General features: G+C 39.4%; 1 protein-coding gene across 6 annotated transcripts in view; it reads left to right on the top strand.

Annotated features, from left to right (window-relative positions):
* SLC25A26 (solute carrier family 25 member 26) overlaps nt 1-20576 on the top strand; it is a 138209-nt gene that overhangs the window by 22352 nt on the left and 95281 nt on the right. For 5 of the 6 annotated variants that reach the window (XR_004482363.2, XM_004267998.4, XM_033424792.2 and 2 more), the window contains 2 exons: nt 14251-14355; nt 15727-15774. Coding sequence is in view for 5 of the 6 variants with exons in the window: in XM_004267998.4 (XP_004268046.1) it covers nt 14251-14355; nt 15727-15774 (153 nt within the window). In the remaining variant the exon portion in view is untranslated. The remainder of the gene's footprint in view (nt 1-14250; nt 14356-15726; nt 15775-20576) is intronic. The other variant, XM_033424790.2, reaches the window with a different exon arrangement.

Raw genomic sequence — 20576 nt, 5'->3', positions numbered from 1 at the left:
TGGTTTTGGTATCAAGGTAAAACTGGACTCATAGAATGAGTAGGGAAGTGTTAAGATAATTTCTTTATAAATTATTGTAAAGAAAAGTCATTAATTATATCATTTTGGTTGATGAACACATCAGATACTAATATATTTGGACAATCCAGGAGAAAAGGAATTATGCAGGAAATAATCTCAGTTTTAAAGAAAAGCGAGGGTCTCCCTTTTCATGTGATAATTTGAATTGTTGAGGTTATGATGTGTAATACGGAAAAAAAGATGACCTCTGGTCTTCTTCAGCATTTTTGCATTTATTTATTTATATCTGGGATATATATATATAATTTTATACTTTCCCGTTACTATACAATGAATTCCTTGATCTAAGAAATCATTTGGATGGTTCCTTGAAGAGAATGTTGAAAGAAATTAGCCTGAAAGACACTAAATTCACGCAAGTGTTTTCTATAAAACTTCCTTTTGTCATTGGTTTAAAAATGATTTTGCAGAACCTAAGCTAACTCTGGATTAAAAAAAAAATTGCCTTCATAATTTACTGATCTTTTTAGTGTGATGAGACTAACAATATATTAATTTTTTTAAAATTTTTTATTAATTAATTTATTTTTGCTGTGTTGGGTCTTCGTTTCTGTGCGAGGGCTTTCTCTACTTGTGGCAAGCCGGCGCCACTCTTCATTGCGGTGCGCGGGCCTCTCACTATCGCGGCCTCTCCTGTTGCGGAGCACAGGCTCCAGATGCGCAGGCTCAGTAGTTGTGGCTCACGGGCCTAGTTGCTCCGCGGCATGTGAGATTCTCCCAGACCAGGGCTCGAATCCGTGTCCCCTGCATTAGCAGGCAGATTCTCAACCACTGTGCCACCAGGGAAACCCACAATATATTAATTTTTGAGGAGCAAGGAGCATAAAGTAGTAGTTCCTTTATGAGCCAGAGACCCCTTTAGGAATCTAGTGAAATCTGTGGTTGTCTCTCCACGAAAGTGAACGTACGGACAATTTGTGTACAATTTCTGGGAATTTTCATTCCCCCCACTCTTACCCAAAGTAAGGACTCCAGTGCTTGAATTCTGCCTGAATATTGGTTTAGTCTGCGATTTAAAAGCAATATATATTTAATGTAAAAAAAATCTTTGAACCCATTATCCTTGGTTTAGATTGTGTTTTTGTGATTATGTTCTGACATTAGAACCTCATTGCATGCAGTTATTTTCGAGTATATATACTCAAGAATAACAAATGGTGTGTCAGAGTTTCATTGTCTCCCAGCTTGTAAAAATTCTGTCCCTTTGACTGCTCTTGCCTCTATTTTAGAATTGCCTGTTGCTCTGATTTAGTTTAAATATATCCTCGTAAGTTCACTTGGTTTACATTTTCTATTACGCTGCTGAGAGCAAGCAGCAAAAAGAACTTGGCCACTTTTTTTTCATTTCCCACAGGGCCATCTTGCTTGAAAGCTGGTTTGCCCTGTTGGAGGATAGACTTTCTTCAATTTATAAAATTTCTGTCTCTTAGACTTAGGAAGAATATATAAAGTGGTATAATTAAATAGGGCAAAGGGTAGCTGTTAGATCCGTCATGTTAGTGATGCAGCTTTCCATTTGTAGAAAACACTGTATTCCAATATGTTAATATCTGTAACTGGTATTTTTTAAAAAATTGGAGCCTTTTAAATGTAATATTCTGTGTGAACTGTTGGGCATAGAAAGTGGCGTAGGTAGACTTTAGAGTTAGGAAATAGGTATCTGTAAGACTGGAAATAAATAATTCTAGGACATTTTTATCTTTATTGTGTCTCTTATGGTTTCCATGGTCCCTTAGGCAGTAAGGCCTCATGTCAGATGCCTTTTTATAGTTTCTGTGATGCCTGGAGAGCCTTCAGAGGAGAACTGATCAGCAGCAGGTACATAGATTGAGGATTTCACCTGTGAAACATCTCTTGCTGTTGACTTTATTTGATTTTAATTCAGTTACAGTTTAGTATGCTAAGAATTTTGTTAGATTTATGAAGTTTGTGAAATGTGGTTCTGGTGCTCCTGTAATCTTTAAACTTTCTTAAAAAACTTCCTGCAGCCATTCAGTATCATTGTTCTTAATAAATGCTTCAGACACGTACCTACTGCCTTTCTGTTTTAGTAATTTGCTTTCAGTTTCATAGAGCATAAATTGGTTGCAGACTCAGCCAAGTGTGGTCGCTGGAAGTAAGAGAAAGAAACAGATGAATTTAGGAGGAACAAATAAGGAATATAAAACAAAGAACATTTATTTCTGTCAGTGATCAGAAAGCTGTAAAGAGACCAAGAGAAAATCAGATATAGCTTAGTGCAGTCATTGTTCTGTAACACATCTGCGCTGATATAAGATGGTTATGTTGCAGACACATTCCTTAGAAACAGTACTATATTTTTGTTGGCATTGAATGTGTCCACAGTTACTTTGTTGTAGTGATGGTAAGTGTGTGAAACTTAGAAACAAAAGAACACTGCTGTGATAACCATTCCCTGTAGCAGCAGCTTGATTAAAAGTTAATGAGAAATCAATAAAACTGTAATTACAAGCTTCTACCTTATGTTTGTGATTTGGAATACAGTAAGATCGATCAAATAAGATTTAATATGTAACAACACTGAGAAGAGTCCCGTTTGTGCCATTTTTATTAGGTTTGCTGTACCAAATCTCTAAATCCCTGCCTCAATTATTTTACAGCTCCGTTTTCATCAGACACAGAAAAAGCCCTGTGAGAAGTAGAATCTGTAATTAGATCAGAAGGGTTGGGGTGGGTTTACTTTAGTATAACAGATGCTATAACATTGCAGTGGTAGTGATTTTTTTTTTTTTTCAACTTTAGGATTTGACTTTTTCTGGGTGTTATCCTACTTACGGACTTAGTTAATATTGTTTTCAGAAATAGAAGAATTATTAAAATTTCTTTGCTGCTAAAATGGCCCCTGTGAATTTAATGTGCTCATGGGTGATGTCTGTGGATGTCCTTACACACATAGATGCTGGTAGATTTTTCTTTCCAGTCCTGTTCTAACTTGGGATTGAGAAAGCTAGGAACTCAGTGATACCATGTTTCGTAAATGCTTTTCTGACAGCCTCTGTAACAGTACTTCACACAACCGTGTGGCCCAGGGAGCACCTGCTTTAGAATCATTTGCCTGGGCAGCAGGTTACAAATAAAGATTTTTGGAGGTGGTGCTGTGGGCCCTGCATTTTAAACAAGATTCCTAGATGTTTCTGGTGTTCAGTGATATATAAGCACCACTCACAAAGGATTCTCAAAAATTTTGATTTATACCCCAGGGGTAAATATTTCTATTGCGTTGACTTGGCGGTCATGTGCATAAGAATATTTTAGTAGGTGTGGAGCACACTGATCAAAAGTATGATTCCTTTTGTTTTCCTCAGAATTACATACTTTTAGGCCTACTAAAAAATCCTAGTTTAATAAACTGGTTAGTTTAGAGGATGGCAGTGTACTGCAGTCATTTGAGGGGCTCGTTGAACATCAGAATATGGGGTAAGCACGTCGTTTTGATTCAGCTTCCCCGCTGAATCGGCTGCTTGGAGGACTAGATGCATCGTTGTCAGGAGTGTTATCAGCTGCACGGCATGGGGCATGTGCTGCTTATCATTGTGTTTTCCCTAGCAGGGATTTAAGTTCTTTTTAACTATGCTGTTAATATCATGGTTTAAAGTGTATGCATAGTGTTTTTCATGATCTCTACTGGCCTTTTCTAAGAACCACTGAGCAAAACAATAGAAGAAAGTTTAACAACTTTTGAAATGTTTTTCATCTTTTGAAATGATCATGATATGTTTTGAAACATCCATAAATTAACAGAGAGGAACTCTCATTTGCACTTGTGTTAGCAGCGTGTCAGACTCTTGTGCAGTTGTATAATTGAGTCATGGAAGATAAGTTGAGTGGAAAATAAGATGGGTATCCCTGCAGTGCAGTGTCACTGTCAAGTCAGAAGGAAGCTCTCAGGAATGCTGCAGATGAAAATGCCTGTGTGTGTCAAGATGCATGGAGGCAGGAGGGTAGAGACAGTGCTAGGAAATTCGCTGTACCATTAGAAGCTGCAAGCGAACTGTTAGATACCCAGCCACACTCACACAGGCACTTTGCTTTCTGATGCATCTAAGCACGTGCCTCTCCCAAGGGGGCCTTTTGCCCTGTTCTCCTATCTGTTCATTTTCCATTGTGCCTGGGAGCTTTTTTTCACTTCAGAACATTAAGTACATAAGGCAGACAGACTTTGTAATTCCTTCTTAGGAATGCTAAATCATAAGAATTACACAAAGAATTTTCTACAGAATTGCAAAAAATAACTTCCTTTCCGTTGCCTTTCCTTTTTGTGTCCTTTCCCCACTTGGACCTCTTTGATTCCTTTTATATCAGCTGCTTTTGTTCAGCTCCTCTTAGTTTCCTCCACCACTTTTGTTGTCCTTACCTGCCAGTGTGGATTTAGATCTTAAGACGGCCTAGTGTGTTCTCGGCACTGAGGATAAAATGACAAGATACTGACTTTAGAGAGTTGCAGTCTAGACGTGCAGATGGACATGTAAGTATGGAAGTACACTAAAGGGTTACAGGTATTTTAAGAAAAGTAAGTACAAGAGCCTGAAGGGAAGTGGATTAGATGGGTGGATGGATGTTGATTCAGGAAAGGCCTCAGAGAATAGCTAGTCCTTGAGCTGCGTTTTGGACGATGATTGTTAGGCGGGCGAGTCCAAGGAGGGCTATTGAACTTAGGCAAAGCCCTTGTTTGACGCCTTCCAGTTTCATGTGGAGCACAGATGTGACCCGGTCGTCCCGGAGGGCCCTGCCTGCTCTGGTGAGGAGGTTTTGCCTGTTATCCTCTGAAGGGCTGAGCAGGAGAGCACCACTAGTTGGTGTTTTAAGAACATCCTTTGGCAGCTGTGTGGAGTTGGGCGTGGTGTGTGAATGGAGGGGAGGACACTGTTGCAGAAATCCCGAGGAGAGAGATGACTAGAGCCTCCGCTGAGGCAGGGCAGGGGATGCAGAGGGAGAAGGTGAGTTGACGAGAATCAAGGCGGAGGTTCTTCCTTTAAAAGCCCTTCTGGCAGCGTTCCTTCAGTGCCTCTTTCCTCGTGGGTACCTGTGTCCTCTCGTTGTGTGTCTGTGGTGTGTGCATGCTGAGCTTGCTGTCTGTCTCCCGAGCTCAGCTCAGAAGCACACCCCAGCTCTCCAGCTGTCCCGGCCCTCTGAGCCCGAGCTGACAGTGGTAAGGGGAGGAAGAGGGCAGGGCCTGGCAGGACCCCTGTGCAGTGATGATCCTGCTGGTGGTCATTCCTTAAAGTACTCGCATGGATGTGCTGAGAGACTTTTCGCAGAGGCACTTGTCAGGGAGCAGCTTACCCACCGTCCCTCCACTTTCCCGATGGCTTCTTTCTCCGCCGCATTTCAGACTGTTTTCTGTCGTGTGGACTTGTTCTCTCTGATGTGGTGTGCAGCATTCCTTCAGGTGGTGTTGACTCACGAGCTCGGCCAGTGCGTTTCATCCATCGTCTTGTGTAGTTAGTGCGTGGGAGGGCAGGGGAGCTCCGTGTTGGCTTTTTCTTTAAGAGCAGTGTCAGTTTATGCTACACAAATTAAGTTTAGCTTTATAGAAACAATGAGTATGATTTTCATGTAGGATGATGAAGCTGGAGAATCCTACTTAAACCACAAGAATGTTACTTGGTCAGTACCACCACCTCACTGTTAATGGAAAAACCGAATACTTCTCTCCAAGATGAAGTTAAGATTAACCGCTTCTGTGGGAGTCTGCACTTTGTCAGTGACAAAACTTTATTTTTTAACATATTGTTAAGAGTAGGGTTCTTGGTAGCATAATGAATTAAATGCCGCTGTCACAAATTTGCTTTGGTTTGTAATTGAATACTTGTAGATATATGAGTGCCTATTATATACCTAGTGCTGTGATTGGTGCTAAGAAACAATAAGAAATTTTGACCCCTGTCCTTGAGGCGCATATAAAGAAGTTGGACACATGGATTAAATAGGTAGAGAATATTTTGAGGACCTCTGAAAGGAGGCAGCTTATGGATCATGAGCTGTCAAGTTACGCAGGTGAGGGTCAGAATGGTGACTTGTCTGTGTATTTGCTCTGTGTCTATAGGTCCTTTATGCAAGCTTACCAAGCTGTTGTTTTCCTTATCTTGAAAAGTCGGGTTAATGCTACCTCACTCACAGTTCTTGCAAAGCTTAAGTGATACAGCACTTCTAAAGTGCTCAAGCCTAGCATCTGATACATAAAGTGTTCATTAAGTGTTGGTTCTGGTCCCATGTCACACAAATTGCTGTTCGGAGTACACTTTTAGAATTTTATAGTTTTGGGAAGGCTGTCAGTTCAGAAAATGAAGAAATTGAAATTCAAAGAAGTTTAGTGCTGTACACAAGGTTTCCCAGCTGCTGTGGGCAATAAAACACCATTGCAGAGTGAATAGTTAAGACAAATATTAGACCTTCATTTTCTACTTTTTATGTCATCTTTTAAAAATGGCAGAACTGATGCACAACTGGAGATGGGAGGTATATTACTTGGGTAATGCTAAGAACTCAGATCACTCTGGGTTTCTTAAACTAAGACAAGGTGAGGATTCTAAAACTTGCCGTTGGTTACATTGGTGGGCAAAACAGCGGCCCCCTTAAGATGTCCTAGTCCCTGAAACCTGTGGCCATGTTACCTAACATGGCAAAAAGGACTTTGCAGATGTGATTAAGTTGAGGATTTTGAGATGGGAAGATTTTTTTTTGCATCATCCAGATGAGCCCTGTGTAATCACAAGTTTCCTTGTAAGAGGGAAGTGGGAGTGTTAGAGAGGTTTTAGGATGTTAAGCTGCTGTCTTGAGGATGGAGGAAGGGGCCACAAACCGAGGAATGCAGGGGGCTTCTAGAAGCCCCCTTGATTTTTAGCTCACTTAGACCCATTTTGGACTTCTGAGCTCCAGAATTAGAATAGATTTTTGTTGTTTTAAGCCACTAATTATGTGGTAATTTGTTACAGCAGCAATAGGGAATTAGTGTAGTTAGTATTACAGTCTCCTCCATTTTCAGATTTTATATTAGTTGAAGTCTATAAATCCATCCATGAGACTTGTCATCAAATGTGAAATCATGGCCCCATTCTGTTACAGAAAGTTATAAAAGTGAAAAAGCCGTTTGAAGCTTACCTCTGGGTTCTGTAAAATTCTATAAATAACTTCAAGACACAGGGCCTAAAAGATAGAAATTATTTTTGTTGAGAAGACTGTTAACTTTTTGTCTAGAGTCTGGGTTATCAAGAATGTTAGTTTTGTCAGGAAAGGGAAGACCTATACTTACAAATTTTTTTTTTTTCTTTCCATGCCTATTGGCTATTTGTATACGTGGAAAGAGGCTTATTTATAAGGAATAAAGGCATGGTGAACTTATAACTCAGTATGAGTGGATAAAATTTAAACCCTAAAAAAAAAAACAAAAAAAAAAAAACCCTAAGGAAGGTACATTTGGATTTAACAATTACCTTTTGCGTTTTTTATCAACAGCTGTGATTCCATTTGTAACCAGCAGATGGCAGAATTGACAAACAGATGAACTGTTCACTTGTAGGGGTTTTGAATTTAAATGGTGGTGTAGAAAGATAATGTTAGGTGTTCTTAATTTGGAATCCTGCTTTCTAGAAAGAATTTTGGGAATGTGGAATAAAATACAAGTAAGTAAACTGTGCTTTTAAAAAAATTTTAGAGTGCCCTGAATTTTCATTCTCTCTCTCATTAACTTGCCACTTGGAGTTTACTCCGCAGAGTCTAAACTAGCTTTACTTTGAATGTGATTAAACTTTGATTGGCTCTATTCAACTTACTTAAGTTTCTGTTGAACTAATTATAGAGTTGCTGGTTTAAACATGAAGAATTAGCTTATAATTAAACCTGGAACCTTTAAACTCATAAGCCGCATGTAAACATGATGTACCTTTAATGAAAAATAATTCTGGATCAGTCTCCCAGGGCAATAGAAATAAAAGCAGAAATAAACAAATGGGACCTAATCAAACATAAGCTTTTGTACAGCAAAGGAAACCATAAACAAAACAAAAAGACATCCTGTGGACTCAGAGAAAATATTTGCAAACAGTGTGACTGACAAGTGCTTAATTTCCAGAATACACAAATAGTTGATACAGCTCAATAACAGAAAAACAAACAACCCAATCAAAAAATGGGCAGAAGACCTAAACAGACATTTTTCCAAAGAAGACATCCAGGTGGCCAATAGGCGCATGAAAAGATGCTCAACATTGTTAATTATTAGAGAAATGCAAATCAAAACTATAATGAGGTATCACCTCACATTGGTCAGAGTGGCCATCATCAAAAAGTCTACAAGCAATAAATGCTGCAGGGGGTGTGGAGAAAAGGGAACCCTACTACACTGTTGGTAGAAACATAAATTGGTACACCCACTATGGAAAACAGTATGGAGTTTCCTTAAAAAACTAAAAAAAGAGTTGCCGTATGATCTAGCAATCCCACTCCTGGGCATGTATCTGGAGAAAACTATAATTGATAAAGATACATGCATCCCAGTGTTCATAGCAACACTATTTACAGTAGCCAAGACATGGAAGCAACCTAAATGTCCATGTCCATCGACAGATAAACAGATAAAGAAGTTGTTGTGAGTATATATGCATATATATGTATATGTATATGCACAAACACACACAGAATGGAATATTACTCAGGCATTAAAAAAAATGACATAATGCCATTTGTAGCAACATGGATGGACCTAGAGATTATCATATTAAGTAAAGTAAGTAAAAGAAAAACAAATATCATGATATTACTTATATGTGGGGAATCTAAAAAATGATACAGATGAACTTATTTACAAAACAGAAATTGACTCGCAGACATAGAAAACAGACTTAGGGTTACCAAAGGGGAAACAGGGGGAGGGACAAATTAGGATTTTGGGATTAGCAGATACAGACTACTATACATAAAATAAACGGCAAAGACCTACTGTACAGCACAGGGAACTATATTCAATGTCTTGTAATAAACTATGATGGAAAATAATCTGAAAAATAATATATATATAAAAAATATATAGCAATCAGTTTGCTGTACAAAAAACTAACACAACACTGTAAATCAACTATACTTCAATTAAAAAAAATTCTGGAGATGATAATCAAAAGGTTTGGGTTTTACCCTTGCTCCCTAGGCCAAATAGTTCCCTGACCTTTGGTAACTTCTATCTCAGATTGATTTATATATTAAATACTGAGATAATTAGCTTCTAATATGAGACGAATATTTATAGGCTGTTGATTAAGTTTCCTAAGGAAAAGTCTTAAGTTGGGTATTTTTTATGAACTATGTTGAAGTAGTTGGGTAAAAGATACAGTGTTAACACAAGTTACTGTGGGTGATGTCCAGCCACTTTGAAGAGCATTTCAAGAGTGAGAGGATGGAAGTGAGACTATAAATGGCTGGCAGGTGATGTGTGGAAGTCTGGAGCTTGGCTTGGGCAATGAATGAACCAGGGAGTTTAGCAGCATCTTTCTCTCTCTCTCTCTCCTCTCTGCCTTCACTCATTTTACAATACCTAATGTGAGGCCAGAGTTCACTGTGATTTTTTTTCCTTTCATACAGTTAGTCTTAGGACTTGTAGTTTTGCATCTTGGTGGTCAGTGAATACTAAAAGGAGACATTCTGCTCTCCATTTCAAAAATGAAAACCATATCAGAAAAGTTTTTATTTATGTTAAAGAAAGAAAAGTCTTAGCAACTTTAATATTGTAATCATTCTCAATTTAAAGTTCCTCAGATTTTTTGTTAAATTCCACTGAGGCCAGTATTGCATTTTAATGCTGATTTAAAAAAGACTGGGGACATGTATTTTCTTTATGGAAAGCTTTAGTTGTCTTTTGTTAGAACTTTAACATATACACCATTTTTGGGTTTAATGAAAATGTCACCCTCCCTGGGTCATGGTTTCATACTGAACCCCGGACGTCTGAGGAAAGGATGCTCTGAAGAATGGCTTTACCCCAAGACCCACAGATGACATTACCTTTATTTCCTTTCATAGGACCATGATACTATAACATGTTTTTGTTCCTGTGCAGTGAAATACTCCGTGGCGGCTCAGATTCAAATCTGAGAAAGATCAGAGTTAATATAAAACCAAATGGAAGGCAAGGGAGTTGCTGAAGGAAATAGAGGCATTACTTTGTGGCCTCTTACACCAAAATTGCCATGCCGGGGAAGTCAGGAAACCATGCTGGGTGCTTTGTACCTCTTCTGTTAGATTGTTTTTCATCTGAGAACCTTTACAAAATTTCTCTTCTGCTGCTGTATTTTTAAGAAATAAAAATATAATGTAAGAACACGGAGGGTTACGAGGCATGAAGTTCTATAAATATTTATGCCAAGGCACAAAAGTGGACAGTTCGTATTTTCTTGACATATTGGGGTCATATTTCACTCTTGACCTCTTGAGTTGAAAAATACAAGGTGTTAGAGTACCCTTTTCTTTCTTTTCTTATTTATTTATTTTCATTTCTGTAATGAGTTTTAGATGCTGGGAGCTGCCCTGTAAGGTTCATGTACGTTTCAGTGGCCTTAATTTTCTATCCTGGTTTATTAGCATGGATTTAAAAGTTTACACTCTTACCGAAAGTAACATAATTTATACCCAGTTTGGGGCCTCTCCCGTTGCGGAGCACAGGCTCCAGACGCTCAGGCTCCGCGGCCATGGCTCACGGGCCCAGCCGCTCTGCGGCATGTGGGATCCTCCCAGACCGGGGCACGAACCCGTGTCCCCTGCATCGGCAGGCGGGCTCTCAACCACCGCGCCACCAGGGAAGCCCTGCTCTTTATTTAGGTAATCTACTCTCTTGGTTCCAGCCATCACCTATGTGCTGATGACTCCTATATCTGTATCTCTAGCCTTGTTATTTTCTAGCTTTATAGTCAGATATTAATTTCTTGGATAGACACAGCCCCTTACATGTGCCACAGATTTCTCCTGCTCAGCATTTCCCAGAGTGAATTTATCCTTTTTGCTCTAAACTTGTTTTCCTCCTCTGCCCCCCGGTCTCATTTAATGGCACCACTGTATTGTAGGAGTATCTTACTCTCTCCCCACTCCTGACCTCTTATCAGTCACCAGGTCCTTTCATTTTACTCCTGACTCTTCCCTCAAATTTGAACCTTCTTCTCTGAGCCATATTCATTTCCTGGTATCTTCTATAGAACTGTTGTAGTAGTCTCAGAGCTTGTGTCTTGCCTTCTTTTTGTCTTTCCTCTTTGCTTCTTATCTTTCTCTTCTATCCTGCAACTATTCTTCTACCTACTGCAGCCAGAGTGATGTCCCTAAAGCACAGGTTATGATTCCTCTGCCCAAACTTTGTGTGTATTTTATTTTATTTTTTTATTGAAGTATAGTTGATGTACTTATATGTTACAGGTGTACAATATAGTAGTTTACAACTTTTAAAGGTTATATTGCATTTATAGTTATTGTAAACTATTGGCTGTGTTGTACACAACACAAACTATCCCTGTGTTTGTACAATATATCTTTGTAGCTTATTTTATACATAATAGTTTGTAACTCTTAATCCCCTACCTCTATATTGCCCCTCCCCTGTTTCCTCTCCCCACTGGTAACCACTAGCTTATTATCTGTATCTGTGAGTCAGCTTCTCTTTCGTTGCACTCACTAGTGTGTTGTATTTTGTAGATTCCACATCTAAGTGATACCGTACAGTATTTGGCTTTCTCTGACTTATCTCGCTCAGCATAATGCCCTCCAACTCCGCCCATGTTGCTACAGATCCTCCGCCTAAACTGTTGCAGTTGGTCCCATTGTCTATGCGATGAAGTCCAGGCTCCTTGCATGGCATACAGGGCCTTCTTGGCCGTCTGTTCAGTCTTACTCCCCATTACTCTTGACCTTAAACTTGAGGTTTTGGTGATATGGAATGGCTTGGGTGGGTACACACTGTAGAATGCTAACTTGATATGGGATGGTTCTGTTACCCCTGAGCACCCTGCTTTCGTATTGTGTGCTTTTCTGTTTCCACTCCCCATCATGCCCTTTTTACCTTTCTTGCCAGCTAATTCTTGCTCCTTTGGAAGGTTCTGTGAAGGCATAATCTCTGGCAGTTTTCCCTCAGTCTGGAGGTTGGACTAAATACCCCTCCTCTCCGTTTGCTGTGATACTTGTCTTTGCCTCTTTTTAATCTTACTCTATCTCTTGCCATGTATCAGTATTATTGAAACTGTTTATACGTGGCTATGAGTTCTTTGAAGTCAGGGCACCATCTTAGTTTTCTTTACCAGGCAGTGTCTTGTGCAGTGTCTGGTTCTACATGTTTTTGTTGAACTGAATCAGGTAAATTTGAAGGGAGACTGTGGGTGGAAAGATACATTGGCCCAAATTGTAGATATCTTTGCAGACAAAAGGCATTCAAATGTTTGATGAACGAAGAAAAAGAAACTAGATTATATTGTTTTGTGAGTCTTGTCAGTTTGGGGAGAAAAATAACTTCAGGTCATTAATGCACTCCAACTGGTGTGTTATCCTAACCATATCAGTTGGAGTGCGTCCACATAAAGTACTATTCCTTTTGAGCTACTTTTCAGAGGTGATACACCCTTGTTAGCTGACTCCATGACACCTAGAATCACATTACCTGCCATCCCTATCCCTTGTTTCCTGGGGTTGCTGAGGCCTACATCTGTTCTGTGCCTGCTCTGCTCTTACCAAGGCTAATACCAAAGAAGGATTTGCCAGTGTTTATGCCTAGAGCAGGGGTTGGCAGACCATCACCTGTCTTTATAAATAAGGTTTTATTGGAACACAGTCACACCATTCACTTACACATTATTATCTATGGCTGCTTTTGTGTTCCCACAGCATGGTCGCACCGTTGTGACAGAGACCATCTGGCTGGCAAAGTCTAAAATATTTACTATTTGATCTTTTACGTTAAAAGTTTGCTGATTTGTACCTTAGAGCTACTTAACATTAGAAAGACAAAGCCTTATATAATATCCAAATTGGGTAGTCATCTCAAATTAGGAATTAGGAGACTCTTGAAAAGGGCAAACATCCTGTTTGGTGGGACGGTTTTGTTAAATTTCCTGTTGTTTCCATTTTGCTGTGTGTGTCAGTGAAGGTTGTCCACATTTCTTACTGTGCCTCAAATACATATATTTGTATATGAAATATATATTGTGAAAGTTTTAAAATTAATCTCCTTAACCATATACAAAATACTGAACACCAGAGTCAGGTGTGTGAATTCCACATTGGAAAAAAAGTTTGTATCCTTGACAGGCTGCTTAGTGTACAGAGGCTTCAATACAGGACTTCCATTAAAACAGTTTAAAATATCAGTTTATATGTCTCCCTCCCTGTTGCCTGCTGCCCTTTCCCCTGCCTTCTGTCCTTCAGTGGGCAGACCAATTCTTTCCGGTTTGACCAATTCTTAATATTTCTGAAGATAAGTGGGCTACTGAAGGCGGAGTCCTGGAAGTGTGAGGTTGAGTGGCGTGTAACTGACCCTGGCATGTCACCAAGGGTGATATTACAATTGTTTGTTGACTAGTCGGGACCTACGTCAACTCAAATGCTGGAGCAGGGCCCGGGAGTGCCTGGAGTTACTCCTCAGCTGTTGGGTGTTGGGGAGGTCGGGGGTTGCTGCGGTTGGGAGCTGGCCAAGGCTGGGGGTGGGGTGGGTTGGAGGGTTTGGGGTAACCAGCCGCTTTTCAGTCTTGCCTCTACTGATGTGTGTTACTCCAGTAAAGCTAAGGCCCTTTTGATTCATTCATTGAGCAAACATGTTTGAAATGGCTGTCATGTGACCGCTAGATGTCCTCGTAGGTATTGGGAGTTCAGAATGAGTGCATGTGCTTCTTCCCATCGAGTGGCTTACAGACAGATTTGTTTGGAGCAGTGAGGCAGGAGGTAGGAGGATCTACGTGGGATCAGGGAGGAGAGGTTCTGTGTTGGTAACACAATGCATGTCCAGTAATGCTCTAAGTGTTTTAGGTTAAAAAAACAAAACAAAACCGAAAAAAAACCCCAACTTTTCGCATCTTGAACTGAGCCTGTACATTATGCTTTTGTTTAACTGTAATTTTTGTTTATGAAGCTGTTTCCTTTTTCATAACAGTTACTTCTTTTTAAGGATATAATTAAATTTGTATATTTTAGGTTGCTTGCCTGATTCGAGTTCCTTCTGAAGTAGTTAAGCAGAGGGCACAGGTATCTGCTTCTTCAGGAACATTTCACATTTTCTCTAACATCTTATGTCAAGAGGTGAGAATATGTTTTTAAGCTCTCTTATTGAGAATATTGTGTGGCAGCTAATAGGAATACTGTGGCCCTCATCTTAGGAGCCTTAGAAGAGACCTTAAAGCTAAATTTATTGTCCAATTATAGCAACTTTTTATGCTAAGATTATCTTTGCCTTTCCATTGTTTTCAAAATTTTTAGTTTCATTTTTATTTCTTTTTCAAATTTCTAAACAACCACACTACTAAGTGTGTGTCCTACATTGCAGTAGTCTTATCATTCTTTTGGAATCAGATATGGAATAAATAGTTAATATGTAAAGTGAATAAAGATATTATATTAAAACATCAGTATAGAATTTGAGGACCCATGGAAGAGACCTGTGGTAATGGACTGATATTAGTGACCGATATCGTAATGTTTATATAAAAATGTAATTCCTCTTGTACTGGTTCATGTTAACCTGTGGATCAAATTTCATGTGTGCTGGCCATGTGGCTAGGGACCAGTGAGCTGCTCTTCTTTATAGTTTGTACAGAAGCCCTTCTTTTTCTTTAAAATGGAATCAGTCACATGAAAATTTCAGTGAGTCTAGGTTTTAGAAAAGGTTTATTCTTTTATTTATTTATCTATTTTTTTTTTAATTTGAAGTGGGCCTCTCACTGTTGTGGCCTCTCCCATTGTGGAGCACAGGCTCCGGACGCGCAGGCTCAGCAGCCATGGCTCATGGGCCCAGCCGCTCCGCGGCATGTGGGATCTTCTCGGACTGGGGCACGAACCCGTGTCCGCTGCATTGGCAGGCAGACTCTCAACCACTGCGCCACTAGGGAAGCCCTAGAAAAGTTTTATTCTTAATCCCTCTGTCACCTAGGTGAGAAGACATTGAGCGTTTAATTGTATGATTGAGATCAGTTCAGTAAAGGGTCCCTGTTGAATCGTGTGGATAGTTAAACAGATAAGTCAAGGCTTGTCTAGAGGTATCTCTCACTATTGAGAGATTATTCATGCATTGTGACGTCTTATAGTTGAAACTATAAAATATAGTTCTGTTCTTTTGTGAAAGGATAATTGGCATTCTGTGTGCATTTGGTTTTGAAAATATGTTTATTTAAAGCTTCTCAAGTATTTTTTTTCAAGAGAAGAAATGTTGAAAATAAGTAAAGTTTAATATGTAGTCAGCTTTATTATTAGAGATGTTCCCATTTTAAAGGGAGCTGATCTGAGCTTTATATACTTTAAGCCAGTTTAAAAGCTTTAACCTCTTATAGAACTGTAGTCATTGTGAATATTTCAAAACTCAAACTTTAGAAAAGGTAAATCTGCTTCATGCAGAATGTCATTTAGAAGTCTCTGCTATTCTAACTTACTGAGGTCTTGGCTTTTTGTTTGTTTCAGGGCATCCAAGGATTATATCGAGGCTACAAAAGCACTGTTTTAAGAGAGGTAAGTAACTTAATTTCCAATATTGAACTACAAAAGAATGATATGCTTTGTTTAGTAAATTTATTTGGAGAGACTGGTTTAAAAAATTACAAAGGGAAATTATGATCACTTTTTAAAACACTGTTTAGTCTTATCTTGGCTCTTACATCTGATGACTGGGTAGAATGGGTCAGCTGAAAGAGCAGCCCCAGTGGTCAGAAGGCCCATCCTAGAGCTTCAGTCTTATCATAGGCGGCTACATGGCTGTGATAGCTAAGATATGAAGAAATAACTACTAAGGGTAAGATATCAAGTTAATTACTGTAATATACAGAATGAGTGAAAAATTGGTAAGGAAAGAAGCACCCTGGGAGACAAGTGTCCCAAAGGTCTATTTTTATGTGAAAAATCATGCAGTTAGCTCTTGTCTTCCTGATAGCAAAATATGATGAATTGGGAAGTTCAGTCTGCACTGGAGAGCTGACCCTGCCCGTGACTTGCAGTGCAGTGTGCCCCCAGAGCAAGCCTTCCAGTTCCGAAATTCTGCGGTTCAATATGTGGTCAATGTCTTCTTTTTTTGGTTGAAAAAGCAAAGTGATTTTAGTACATATATTACTGCAGGAAGCATGTTTTAATTTTTGGTTCATATAGAGGAGGCTGTTTTGAAGTTTAAAAGTTGATTTATAGATAACTGGGGTATGGGATATAAGAGAAGTCTTTGGTTTGGGACATAATTTTTTTTTTTTTTTAGTGAGTTTAAATCCTAGGGTTTTTTGTTTTTTAGCTTTTTGACATATAATTGACAAATAGAATTGTGAGGCATTCGTAGTGTACAGTGTGATGATTTGATATAGGTGTACATTGTGAAAAGGATTAGGACATAATCTATTAAAATACAGAAGAGATTCTGCATACCTCTGCTCTGAATCCTTGTTTTCTGTTTGGATTTCCCTTGGATGCTAAAACATTCTCATTTATAAAAATGTGTTTAATTTAAGTACATATTGTCATAATTAGCAGAATATTGAAATCTTTGAAGTCTGAATTTTACTCCCAGGTAGTCTTTTTGTTTATTTTGTTTGTTTGCTTGTTTGTTGTTAGTGTAGATTACAGTCTTCTTTATGAAACACCAGCACTGTTACATGTTATTTAAAGCTTTGATTTCCACAAAGTAATAACCTTTAGTGTAGTGTGGTGTAGTTGATGTATATCTTGGAAAAACTTCTGAAGGCAGACTGAATGTTTCAAAATTAGTTATTTGTGTGAAGATGACTTCTGCCTTTCAAAATAACACCTGCACTGTATCTTCATTCTGTACTTATTTTCCCACTCACTAAGCACATGTTACTTACTCAGGTTTCACCTCGGTGAGGTGCAAAAAGAGAGGACGATAAAGCTTTTTTTGTTTTTCTGAGAGATGCTGAATAAATGAATGTATTTACATGCCAGAGAATACTGGTTATGCATACAACTGGATAAAACACTTGGTTACAACTGCATTCTATTCTTTTCAAAATTTTTTTTTTTTTTTTTTGGTGGTACGCGGGCCTCTCACTGTTGTGGCCTCTCCCGTTGCGGAGCACAGGCTCCGGATGCGCAGGCTCAGCATCCACGGCTCACAGGCCCAGCCGCCCCACGGCATGTGGGATCTTCCTGGACCGGGGCACAAACCCGCGTCCCCTGCATCGGCAGGCAGACTCTCAACCACTGCGCCACCAGGGAAGCCCTAAAAATTTGTTTTGACATATGTCACACTAGTAATTAATTTCTAGGCTGCATTTCTTGCAAAAAGTGTGCCCCTAGTGAGATGACTTTGTTTACTCAAGATGGCAGTGCTTTGTTGGAAATTTAATTGGGGTCTTCTGCATTATGCATTTTCATAAAAATATCCTTCAGAACTGATTTTAGTTGAAATATTGCTTTTGTACAGATTCTCTCATAGAATGAGAGAAGAGTTACTGCTAAATGAAACATCGCTTCTTTTCAAAATGAGAAAAATAAGAAGTGATGTATCTGCTTTAAACAACATTTTTACATTATAAATAGTTTCAATTCTTACATCGTTCTGACACCAATATCAAATCTTTTCGCGCTAAATGAAACATCGCTTCTTTTCAGAATGAGAAAAATAAGAAGTGATGTATCTGCTTTAAACAAAATTTTTACATTATAAATAGTTTCAATTCTTACATCGTTCTGACACCAATATCAAATCTTTTCGCCAAGAGCTTTTTTGATTGTTTCAATAAGAAAATACATTGAAGCCTTAGTGAGAGTCACCAGGAAACTCATACATTTATTCTGTATACAGTTTTTTCTTTAAAATAGTTTTATCTCCCTCGCGGTAGCCCATTAGAATGAGATTGAAGTTTGAATCCATGCGTTATAAGATAGATTATTGTGATCTTTAGATTTTATGAATGCTGTCGCACGGTTTTTACTCCATTTGATTTTTGTGGAGATTGCATGCTTAGCCCTTATGTTCTCCTAAATTATTTTAGTTACTGTGAATTTTAGATGGAGTCTAAGCAAGGTGAACCGATTATACTCTTTACCTCACCCTTTCAGTATTCATTTTCCTCATGATCTAGGCCAAATTAGATGTGGCCAAGCATTGTGGGGCAGTGTGGTTATTCCAGTAAGATGGAAACGGGGAGCAAAATCACAGCTGTTTTCATAGCCAGGCTAATTTCAGAGGGTCCGTTGTCCCGAAAGTTCTGTGGAGGGCAGCCTCATGACCTTGGATGTGAATTAGAAAGAAAGCAGAGAAAGGCAAGTCGTTTCCAAAAAAAAAAAAAAGTAGGAATAAGTTAGGCTCAGCAAATGCATTTTATCCACACATTCTACACGACAGTCATTTTAAGAGTGCCTGCTGTGTCTTGGGCACCACGCAGAACACTTCTGCCCTGAAGGATTCATATTCTGGTGGGGAAGGAAACGGGGGGCAGACACTTTACAGGGCAGTGTAATAGGGCTGAAATGACACGTATATCCAAGATGCAGCAGAGGTTATAGAGGAAGCAGTGCTTGAGTGGTACCCAGTATTCATTGCATTAATAAAAATTAGTCTGGGCTTAATTCTTGAAGAGGTGTCACTTAGAAGTAGTCCAGGAGACAGGAAGATGTAACAACACATACAAAGGCCCAGGGGTGTGAAAGAACACACGTTGTGTGTACCTTGCTTATCGAAGCACAATTGGGGTTTTCACACCCAGAGAAGAGGCAGGAGTGATTTCCCTCTACCTCAAGCCGGCGCTTCAAAAAAGCACTCACCCAAGTTGGGTATTTTTCAGGAGGAATGGTTGAACCTCTCACCCCAGCCGAATGTTTGCCAGGGACCTGGAATCAAGCACATGGGAAAAGCTCTTACAAGAGCCTGACATATGTCCACTGGAGTTTGGAGGATAAATTACTGGTTTTTAACTGTTATCTGCAATCAGTCTCACAGTGAAATGCAGTTGGAGCGGCCTCACTGGCAGGATGTTGCCGTTTTGATAATGAGTAACTGCTGGCTTCTTTTTGGTAGATGAGTGTAGCAACTAAAGAGATCTGAGATAGGTGAGAATTATCTCCCCCTCTCACCCTTATTTTGCTCCCAGGCTTCCATAACGCAAGTCTCCCACCAAATTCTGTTACACATGCAATCAAAATCAAGCACTCGGGCGGGCCAGAACAAGTCATTCATCCTGTTCTGTGAGTTCACTGAAGCCCTCAATCTGTCCCTTTAGGTGCAACATTCCCCACTCTGACTGCAAAGTTCACTCGCAAGTTCCAAACCCAGTTTCCCTTATTGTCTATTTCAGGCAGTGAGAATTTCCCCTAATCTAGTGGCTGGAAACAGGAACCTTTAGGAATCAAGCCTTAAGAATCGTCCTTCAAATCCTCTTTCCCAGCTCTGTCATTTCCTTTCCCCCCAAGGTCTTCATGTTATATAAGTCTCTTGTGTGTTTTTCCAGAGCTACCCTAGCCTAGGTGTTCAGCATCTTATTTGATTTTTAACCAAAATATTTTAGAGATCATTTTATATCACTTTATAAGGGGCACACTTTTTTATGATTGTGTAGGACTCCATTGTACAAAGGGATCATTGTGCCACCACTTCCTCATTGGTGGGCAGGACAGACATGCTACAATGGATAATACTGTTCCTGTGTCATTTCATACGTGGTTGAGAATGTTTGTAGGTTAGATGCTGAAAAGTAGAATTTCTTGGTTAGGGGTGTATGGGCATTTGTAATTTTGATGCAAATCGCCAAATTGCCTTTCGCAGAAGTACCAGTCGACCCTTTTGCACACAGTGTGGGAGCTTTCTGTTGACCCCTGCCTCACCAACGGTACTAGCAATCTCAGAGATGAAAAATGATCTCACTGTAATTTTAATTTTAAGTGAGACTGGGCGTATGAACATATATCTGACAACAATTTTCTTCCTTTACTGTGAACTGATGGTTTGAAATTATATTGAAGTTATGGTGAGAATTAAATGAAGAGATCCATATGAAGTGCTTTCTATAGACCCTGACACGTAGGATGTGTTCAAAGTATGTTAACTATGCTTAATAGTACTCTTGGTAACTGAAAGAGCTTTTGACAGGAAATGACATCTCAGTGTGGAATGCCAGTGTCTCACTAGCTGTCTGCTCTTGGCAAGTTACTTAACCTCTCTGAGCCATTTGCCCCTCTGTGCTAGAAACTTTGTGTCAGCTGTTCTTGCTGCAGTCTCACAAAGGAGGTATTGCAGCAATATGGTCTGCTAGGACCAGAGATGAAGAAAGCTGCCTCTAGGCTGTCAGGTTCTTGAACGGGGATGCAGCCTTGATCTG

Source organism: Orcinus orca, chromosome 10 (genome assembly GCF_937001465.1).
Source record: "Orcinus orca chromosome 10, mOrcOrc1.1, whole genome shotgun sequence".
In the NCBI taxonomy this organism is placed as follows: Eukaryota; Metazoa; Chordata; class Mammalia; order Artiodactyla; family Delphinidae; genus Orcinus; species Orcinus orca.
Note: the sequence above shows the minus strand (reverse complement) of the source record. Positions and strands in the feature narration are given on the sequence as shown.